The sequence below is a fragment of the Wasmannia auropunctata genome, unplaced genomic scaffold (genome assembly GCF_000956235.1).
Source record: "Wasmannia auropunctata unplaced genomic scaffold, wasmannia.A_1.0 LD333492.1, whole genome shotgun sequence".
Lineage (NCBI taxonomy): Eukaryota > Metazoa > Arthropoda > Insecta > Hymenoptera > Formicidae > Wasmannia > Wasmannia auropunctata.
This window is the reverse complement of record NW_012029398.1, coordinates 39,737-50,369: the sequence shown is the minus strand read 5'-3', so window position 1 is coordinate 50,369 and position 10,633 is coordinate 39,737. Positions and strand designations below refer to the sequence as shown.

The window sequence follows — 10,633 nt, the reverse complement described above, 5'->3', positions numbered from 1 at the left end:
ATATCATCGCATCCGCTTACACTTGAGCAACGTAAATAATTTTTAAGATTTCCGAAACCTTCTGAAGTTTCGGTACCTCTGAGGATACCGACGAGAATTCCACATTACATGTATATATATCCGTCGATCCCACGGTTATTCGTGACATTAACACGCGATTCGAGCTGTAACGGCACGTAGTGCATCGACTAAAAATAATTGCGATTACGTCGCGCGACTCCGCATTTGCCATTATTGTGCAAATCGCGAAATTGCGCCGATCCCGCGCGCTCGCTCGCTATCATTGCCGTTGCTCTAAATTTCCGTGAAGCGCGGTTGCACAACGAGCCTGCAGCTCGGCTCGCCACGGCCGATTGTTCACGCACGAATTCGTCGGCCGGGGACCGTGGTTTTTCATACGACTTCTCGCTACGTGAATAAACGAAGGACGAGAGACGGAAAACACAACTTCCGTCGTCGGGAAGGTTAAGCCGATTTCGATCGGCTTGTTGTTGCCGCGCCGAGATAAATCGCGTGCCGCTTCGTTAGCCGATCATAAAGCGAGCTTACGGGACCTCGCCCGTAAAACGTTCGTCTAGAGTATTTATTAATCGCGTATTAATCATACACTCGCTCGAAACACCTACTGTTAAAGCTGCCGTCGCAACAGCAATGGTCGTTGATAATGCTGCCATTCTTACAGTAAGTCATCTCGGAGTAGCTGCAAGACTTGCATCCCGGAATGGGCCCTGCAAACAGTATCATAGATGCGATTAGCGTGAATAATTGGAAACAACAGGGAAAATTAAACAGGAGAAAATAAGTTGAATAAGAGGAAGGAGTTCGAGCTGAAGAAAACTCGCCAGTTAAAAGGAAACCGCCGTATCGTTAATATCTGCAATTTTCGTTTGCTGGACGGACGAAATGACGAGACCGCGTCGCCGTATGTCTCACTGTCAGACATAAGAATAAAACTGAACGCATGACCGCTTATTAATTAAGAATTATACTTATTAATTAACCTCGATGCCGGCTCGACTGCGATTAAAATACATGACAATCGTGTCGAATCCGCATCTGTGATTCACGTTAATTAGCGGACTCGAGGCTCCTTGCGTAATCCTTTATGAAATCGTGTCCGCGACACGATTTCATAGCGAGTTTATCTGCCTGCGACGATAGCGATGCACCATCATATCGACATCGATCGCGAATACAATTGTGTACATGTTTCGCCTTCGCGAAAGGGATCGGGGCCTCGTTAGACTGTGCTAAATCCGCAATCGCGATAAGCGATCGCGCGTATCCTTTGCATTTGTAATTTAATTTGATGAGAATCGTTAAGTGAGTTATATGAAAAAATGAGAACATACAATGGCCGAGAATTCTAATTCTAATTGCCGCTAATGATATTATAATATAATCGGCCACTTTTTTCGCTACTTTAAATAATAGTTGAAGGTTTAAATCGTTCCCGATAAGCAACAGGTGCATATAGCGGTTCTCACACACGTTTTCTCCGAGCCATGGCCAAAGGATTAAATTACCGGAATTGGGATTGCACGGCCGACAATTCCTAATTCACGCAAATAATATTAGGGGGTAATCATCGACTTCCTCGGCCATTTGAATTATTGCAATGAGAACCACGTGCTCGGGCTCTGGCCGCACTGTTATGTTGTTACGATGCAAGCGGCATCGTCAGGTGTTTCGAATGCCGTGATGTGAACGTAACAGAGCATTCGGAACATGCAGAATTATCGGTATTGGCAACGTGCCGAAAAAAAAATCGTGAAAAAGCGTGATCTAAGCCCGACAAGGAGAACCGCAGCAGAAGGCCGGAAAATTGAATGTTCATGCGTCAACGATAGAAAGTACATTTAACTTCACGATTGTTACACTTCAGTTTTTAGTAATTAACGGTAATTTTAATCATAAATACGTAACACAACACTCATCATTTTCTGTATTATTGAAATACCACGTAACGTATAGCAATTTAAAGAATGATGTTTTGAGTAAATATTAAATTTATCATTTCTAGTGTATTAAAAAATTTGGATAAAAATTTATTTTATATAATTAATTTACAGGCAAGTTATTAATCAATATAATCTACTATATTAAAAATGTTACTATATGTATATTTTAAAAATTTTTTACGGTGTACAGAAGTGCGTACAGATTATATACGTAAAGTTAAATTATTTAGTGAAATTAAAAAAAAATAGCAAACACATTGCTCTGACTTGAGTATTGAAAATAGCACTTCTGTTCTCTGCGAATGTTATTCATGTACCTCTCTTGTCCATGCCGGTTAGGGCGCGATTGGCAGAACAAAAATTTCGAAACGTCAATCGCGCGACGCTGGTTAGGTGGATCAAAGCAGCTATTCTTGGCGGTAAGATAAATACATTTCTGTGTACCGTAAGGAAGCTTTATAGACCACCGATCGTAGGAGTCAGACAAGAACGTTAATGCGACGCTTTTAGCAACTGGACTAGATTGGGAAAAAAGCCTCACCAAGAATGCTATTAAGGAACAGGGTATATCGTAACATTTGGAACCAATTTTAGAAATAGATTCTTCAATAAATTTGCTTTCTTCAATTCACCCTTGACAAGAATATCGAGGCATGCCAATAGTTTCTTTTTATGAACAACGAAGACGGATAGCTTTTTGTTATATATTAAGACTGAATAAAAACAAATACAAATTTTCTTCATTTTATTTTAAAATGATTTATAACAAAATTATTAAAACTTAATTATCAAGATATTTATTACTTAAACTTAGAAAGTCGGAAAAGAAAATTTTATTTACTCAAATCTTGTCAAAGGAGAATGAAATTGTTAAAAAGATAATGAACCGCTGTAAAATTCCTAAAATGTATATTATATGTTAAGAGGTATTCTATATCGTACATAAATTTTTATACATATATCTATAAGTTGTTCATTTTCTTATACACTAAATGTTTCTTAACGTGGAAGTATTGTCTTCCATAAATAGAATAATATTGAAGAAAATCCTAAGAAAATTTAATTCTCCTTAATTATCCCACTTATTGTTAGTTTTATGACATCCGTTTTATTGGCAAAAAAAAATAATTCTTACCAGGATATATCTCCAATTTCTTCGCTTCAGCAAGTGCGTCCTTGCGAAGGATTTCGTGTTCAAGGACGTATTCATCGTCGGAATGATGGTTCACGACTGTGACTGCCTCGAGATTGCCGACGATCAGGAAAAGCGTCAAGATACTAATCGCACCGATGTCGATCATGCTAGCGTCTCCTGATTTCTCATCTTCGATGAGAATCGCTTTCTTGTTAATCGCAATGAACGACTTCCGTCTTGACTTTTTCTCGCAGGTGAAATTTCTGTCGAATTTTCAAAATAAAAAAAAATATTAATTGTAAGTAAAGTTTAATCTAGATCGTTTTGTCATAGAAAAATTATTTTCCTTGCAATTCTTATAATTATAATATAATTTATCCAACTAACAGAAAATGAAGAATGCTCTTTGGAGTAAACGCAGTAATTGTAGCGTAGACAAAATTGTTTTATTGTAAATAATTTGAACATTAAAATCGCATACGTTTCGACTCTATATAGATTTGAGTCTTGCATCTTCAATGCGGAACGCACTTTCGATTCGATGGTATGGATTACATATATCTCACGGTGTAAACGGTTACAATAATCGCATGCTTCGTGAGTCATATTCGCTCCCTCATTCTTGGTAGTTATAGATATGTAATATTTCTTTGTAATCAAATAGATTAAAGAAGAACGTGAAGTTTATCAACTCGGAGCATAACTGTCTTATTTATTTATTTATAATTTTTCCAATTCATTCAGACAGTTTAAGCCAGATGTTTCTTAAAAATTAATAAAGCAATTGTTTAAATATAAATGTTTTTCATTAGTAAACAACAATATCTCGGAGACCGTATCCACGACGTCGATCTTGAACGGAACAACGCAAACGTAAGATCAACTGCAACACTGAATTGAATGTGCGCCTCTCTTATTGTCCGGAATTTCAGCAGGGCATACAATGAAGAGACTGTCGCAACCGGAAGTGTACGGAAGATACGTTATGAAAGTAGACGCGACAACGCCGTGCTCACGTGTGATAAGAATTAGATATAACACATTCGTTCACATGTGCTTAAATTTTACTTCGCAAATTAAAACAAATTTTTCATTTAATTTTACATTCTACATTCTAAATTTTATTTATAAATTTTACATTCTAATTTTAATGTCGGAGATGAAAATTCCCTCTTGCTTGACGCGTCGCGTAACATTTGAAAGTGAAAGCGTGAAGCTCTAACTTGATCGTGCGGAGCGGCTGTTTCACGTCAGCTGCATAATTGATCGTTACATCTGTTCCCGGTACGGATCGATATTGTTTTAATATTCAAGAATGCACGCGGAAAGGTACCGGCGTGCGGCAGCGACGGCGGCGGCACGAAGATGCCTTTGATATCGATCGCCTCGATTCGCCATGTTCCGGGAGAGAGGGGATGATTCATCCCCCGTTAGTCGCGATTTAATTCGGCGCGCTCGGAGTTTTCCTCCCCTCAGCGAGGACGCGACGCGAACCCGTGTTCTTGCGAAATTGACCGCAAGACAAATAATTCTCATCCTAACAAGACCGCAAACGAGAACATTTCGAGTCCCACACACAATGATTAAAACCCATTCCGCCGAATTTAATCGTCCAAACAAACGATTTCGCCGCCGCAAAGGTGTGATCGTTGCTTGTAAATTTGACTTTTCAGAAGTTACTTTCGTTAATATTAAATTTCCAGTAAAGAAATGCCGATTCTTGCATTTTTTTATTGACAATTGTCTCTCTTTCTTTCTCTTAAAAAAAAACTGTATTGTAGTTTATTATTTATTATAGTAATATTTATCATAGTTACGTTTGTTATTTTGATATAACATAATAATGATTTTGTTACAGAAAATGAAGCAAAATGTAAAAAGTAATCACAGATCAGAAAGAGACAAAGAAAGAGACAAGAGCAATCGAAAATCAGGAAGTAATAATAGATTGAAATATATCTGACTGCAGTGAAAAAGAAGGCGGTGCCAAATTTCCTGTTCAGAAGTTTCAAAACAACATTTTTCCATTTTTCCCTTAGTTTATACTAAGATTTTAGAGAATGCATCTTTTGTCAAGAAAAATTCAATTGCCCAGATATGATTGGCATTTAAAATTAAAAAGTTAGCAAAATAAAACATATGAATAACATGTATACGAATATTCTGAACGTGAGGAAATCTACAAATATAAATGCGTAACTTGATTGTTACATTAATTAAAAACTGCATGAGTTGCAAAGATTAAATGTAAATTAAAACATTTCACAAATAACATTCGTTTTCAATCGTTAATAAAATACGAACATCCAATTTCGATCAAGGAAAGCCCGACTCATTCGTTTTACTTTTGCTGCTACTTCTGCTCTGCAAGTCTAAATCTGTTAAATTTAAATTTCTAAATACGTTCTAACGGAACTTCATAGATTGATTTAGTATTAATATAATCAGCTTAACGCAAATTTTTTATCTTATATTAATATGAGTTTTTTAAATCTCTTTTTGTGTTAAATTCTCGCGCGATCTTATCGTCGCCTAAAATCATCGCGGAATCCGCTACGAACGTCGTACGTTAAACAGCCCGTATATCTCGAGGATCTTGGTAAACGTGCAGCACTGCGTAAAGAGGCGATAATGCTAGAATTCTGTTCGAGTTGCACGCGCCGTGAGTCACGAGTCTGATGACAGCCGGTCATTAATTAGAGCCAATTAAGGGCGACCAGCGCGAAACGTGGATGTCTTGCCCTCTTGGACAAGAAGGTGACATCCCGACGTCTCTTCCTGCCTTGATGCTATCGTTTACTAGCAGCGCGAGCCGCCTTTATTCCGTCATACGTAAAACGAAGCGCCGGCGAGTGCTTAAAACGGCGCAAAAGGTAATTAAGTGCGTTTGACGCGAAGGACAGGATATGCCTTTGTTCACTTTAGGGAGTTACAACGCGGTGCTAAGCGAATATTTTTTTAAGGAGAAAGAACCTGTTGTAAGACATTAGACAGGAAGCAATAAGTTTTAAAGCTTGATATTTCAGAGATTAGAAAAAGTAAATGACAACTATGTCCCCTAAACATAACAAATTGTAAAGTAAAAAATTGTAAGGATTTTTGTTAAATCTCGACATTCTGTAATAAAATAAGAAAATTGTTTATTTTAATAAAACATATATCAATTAAAAATAGATTATATACAAACATATTTAAAATAAAATGTAATAATAAAAAAAATTCAAATCTAAAAATACTACCTCTAAAATAATCTGAAAGTAATGCCTTCAAAGAATTAATATTTTTAACATTAATTTCCATTAAATATTAAATCCTATATATTTTACTTTATAACTGTTACATTATTAGAAAAGTAAACAATATTTTGAAACTAATTCTATTAAAACGTAATATTCGTGGTTTTTGAATATTTTAATTCAAAATTTTATAGTAAAACGTCTTTAAAAGTGATTAAAACGATGATTTCTATTAAATCTTTCATCGTGTTAATAACATAATTCAACTGTCATTTCTTCTTTAGAATTTGTTTACATAACAGAAAATGATAAATTTGATTTGGAATCACGTGAATTCGAATTTTTATCGACACGAAACGTCAAAACAAACGTCAGACATTATCGCTTTATTTTTCTGCGAACATATCTACAACTTGACAAGATTAACTCTCTCGCAAACATATGTAAGCGACAAATTGCAGTTAAAGAAAAGTAAATTTAATTCGAATTCTCACCATTATTACACCGTACGCGCGTATTACGATTTCCAGTAATAAAAATTTCAGCTGCTTTGTGTTTCTTCAAAGCATCACTTGTCGAATGCGTCTCGTGAATAATATTCACGCGCGGTCGATTAATTATTTCCAATTATTAATGGCATTGAAACAAAATAGATAATGCACTCCGAGTTTACGGTAGCTTTAGTAAGTACACGATTCGAACTTCTTCCTCGCTTTGTCACTTCGAAACGTTCGGAAAACTATGCGTATATGATCGATTGGTGTTGCGGACTAGAGTATATACGTATGGCAAGAGTGTGCGGATCGGCGATTAGGATCGCGAAAATCCGCAGTGAACGACGACGGCGGAAAATCGCGACGGACGGACGACAGGCGACCGTCGAAGGCTGCGGACCGCGTTAGACTGCGAATCGAGGGCTGAAAAGAGTACCACAAGCCGCTCCACCACACCACCTTCGGTGGTGCCGCCTCTGTTACACGCTCGACGTGACGCCGCGAAGCCACATGCTGTGGAGAGTAGCAGAAATCGTAATAATAATAATCATGCATATACGAAACATTCATCTCTCGAAATTTAAAAAAATATATATATAAAAAATGTTTACTTTAAATAGTTTAAATAAAATAGATCGTTTCCGATCTATTTTTCGATTTTTAACTCTCGATAATATTTAAAATACTATTTTAACTAAGAAACTGTATGCAATTATATGTAATTGTAAAGATTTCTTATATTTATATTTTTCTTAGAATTAGTAGATTTTCAATTTATTTAAAAAAAAAAAGTTATTAAATACATTAATATATATGGTCAAAATTAAATATATATATTAAAATTTTCAAATTTTGTTAATTCTTTTTTTGTTCACTTTAAGTTATAAAGAACAATGTTTGATAATTTTAATTAAAATTATGAAAATGTAGCAAGCGGAAAACTTCTATTGAAATGTCGCAATCGCGTTCTAGGAATAAAATGCATTTATATGTAAATGATATTTTCATAATTTTGATTAAAATTATGAAGTATGTTTGTCTGAATGTAAATATGTATAATGAATTACTTGAAATGAATAAAATTATTAAATTAGAATTTGAAAATGTAAAAAATCAAAATATATATTGAAAATATATTTGAATCATTGTATAATAATTGAGGCACTTAAAATATTTTGAGGAAGATTAAAAATATTTTCTTTTTCTATCTTGTTTATTAATTTTTTCTGAAGTTTTCTGGAGCTTTTCAGAAAGAATCTGTTCTATGTTAATCTGTTCTATGTTTGACCTGACAAAGAAAATGGGCAGGACTCTGACTTAAATACCTCCATATATTACAAGAGTCCATTAAACTATAGTAACAACTAGGATGGTTTGCATCGAGAGAGAAAGAGAGAGAGAGAGAGAGAGAGAGAGAGAGAGAGAGATAAAGAGAAAGAGAGCACGTACGCGGTGCTACCAAAATAGCATTTCTCATTGTAAGCATGAAATAATGTAAACGAGAAAATCACTGACGTTATATTGCAAATCCGGTATTGCAAACAAGAGTTTAACGACGGTATTCAATTATGCATACTTCGTTTTTTAATTCTATTAATAGAACACCAAAAACAACACAATATTTATTTGATGAAATAATTTATCTAATTTACAATCAGTTTATTAATAATTTCATTTAATTTCGTGTTATTCTTTTGCAATTCTTTTCATTTTACGCGTCTTTAATTTTACTGTATATTGAAATTGGTGCGAATATATGCAATATAAAATCTAATAAAAATTTAAAATAAACAGTGTATTAAGACTCTTATAAATGAAATTCAAATTAAAGGAAAAAGAGCTGTATGAGCCGAGAGCCAGACGTATGCGCTCAAATATTTAATTTATTAGATTGTCAACGATCTGCAATAAAAACGTCGAATATATAAATAAAATATATTAAATATTTGCATACGTCTGGCTCGGCTCATTAGCTCTTTCTCCTTTAATTTAAAATCTAATAATTATATTCCACGTGATAATCAGCGATTATATTTATTTTAAGCGTGTCAAGTATTGTAATTTCACGAAAACTCCAACAAAAGATTTTTCTTCGGCGTGTAGGTGGATTATTCTTTTTTTATTGTTGTATATTATAACGGTAACTGTCGGGGCTGTTACGCACGCACGCAAACGCGCGCACACTTATTTCCCATTCAACCGTTGCCCTTACCTGCGGGACAAGTATGCACGGTGAATATAGTTGGCAGCGTAGAAACCCGAACCGACGAACACAAATGCACAAAAGTGTAGAGGTGTGTGCGATAAGCACCTGGTCGCGATGGGGTCGAGAATGTGCGTCGCGCGTACGGGTCGTTTTATGGTGGCGAACTCGTAAGGAAGGTTCGGTTAAGAAGGGTCCCCCTCGTACGTACGCTATTGATCCCGACGAGACTCCTTATTTCGCTCCAATCCTGAAAGAAGTCGAAAGAAAAGGAATGAGAACCTCGTCGGTTCCTGTCAGTTTACTTTCTTCGTACATTTCGTTAGAAGGAGAGAATTATTTCGCGCGAGCTGCAAAACAACGAGTGCAGAACAACGGCGCGGGGGACGAAATCGTCATATCTTTTAACAAATAATTAACAAATAAACAGTATACTTATCACTGTGTGTTTATCACGAATTAAAATATGAATACAATCTGTGCGATTACGTGTTCCGCGTACAAGAAATTTTGTAGCAAAAGAGCGATCGAATTTAACAACGCGCGACGTGACGATTTGCTGCTGACTGGCCTCGAGAGCGCGAGGTTCTGACCTTTTGTTATCGTGCTTTTCGAGAAGTTCTGATGTTGTAACTCGGCGCCTTTTGACGATCACCATAATATAGTCAGCTGTTACGTCGACACGCAACAGTCTCGCTGGTTAGCGTTTTTAAATTGGCACTCTTCCTCTTTGTTTTATAAAGACGTTACATCTCTCAAGCTTTTAAAGGAAATGCCGAAACAAAGAAAATCAAAAAAATCTTTCCTATCGATAAACGTTTCTAATGAATCGAAAATGTTTCTAATGATAAATTACATTATATCGCTAATGAGCATATGATTAAAACCCGATGCTCTTAAGAATTCGAAAGACATTCAAATTTTGAACAGAGATAAGGTAAAAAGTAGAGAGAAAGAAAGAGAGATAAAATAAAATGTATATAAAATGACATAAGATCATTATTTATATTCTTGAATTATTTAAAATTATATTTATCGGGGGAAAATTATGAGAGAAGATGTATTTAATGTTTAGTTATAAAAAAATTTTTGGATTTAATACAAAATTTTTTTGCAGAAGTAGGATAGATTGGAGTATCAGAAAGTTTAATAATAAACTTTTTTTTCGTCTAGATAAGCTCAGTATAAAGCGTGAAACTGTAATACTCGCAATTGAATACTCAAATAGAATTTCTGAATTTATATTTGCGGAGCGGAATATATGGTTGACGTAGAGAGAAATTCGTTAAAGAGAAGATTGATGTTGCGGCGATGGTTTTGTGGATATTGCTTCTATTATTCCAGTCTATTGATTCTGTTTCAATCGGTTAAGGCAGTAAGTATGTCTAACTAAAGTTTTCATGTACAAAGTTTCGATTTAGCTTTGTTTTCCTTCCGTTGACACAAGGTATTCTTTCACAACACACCATAGTTATAACAACGGATTCTCTGACAAATTTTTTTTATTTTTTAAATATCGGAAATTATACACTAACACCCGACATCGAAAGGTGTCGAAAATTGGATCGTTTTATTTAAAGGAAAGTTGATATTTTAGAAAATTT

At 35.2% G+C, this 10,633-nt stretch overlaps 1 protein-coding gene across 2 annotated transcripts; it reads right to left on the bottom strand.

Moving 5' to 3' along the window:
• Nucleotides 1-461: 461 nt before the first annotated feature.
• LOC105459935 lies at nucleotides 462-9,616 on the bottom strand. Of its 2 annotated transcripts, XM_011706304.1 has the most exons (4): nucleotides 9,346-9,616; nucleotides 9,039-9,279; nucleotides 3,097-3,359; nucleotides 462-728 (listed from the first exon to the last, which is right to left on the bottom strand). In XM_011706304.1, the coding sequence occupies exons 3-4, from the start codon at nucleotides 3,260-3,262 to the stop codon at nucleotides 598-600; spliced, it is 297 nt and encodes a 98-aa protein (XP_011704606.1). In that variant the 5' UTR covers nucleotides 3,263-3,359; nucleotides 9,039-9,279; nucleotides 9,346-9,616; the 3' UTR covers nucleotides 462-597. The 2 variants fall into 2 exon arrangements, with proteins under 2 accessions (XP_011704606.1, XP_011704604.1); XM_011706302.1 differs by lacking the exons at nucleotides 9,039-9,279; nucleotides 9,346-9,616 and adding an exon at nucleotides 6,827-7,255.
• Nucleotides 9,617-10,633: the final 1,017 nt, after the last annotated feature.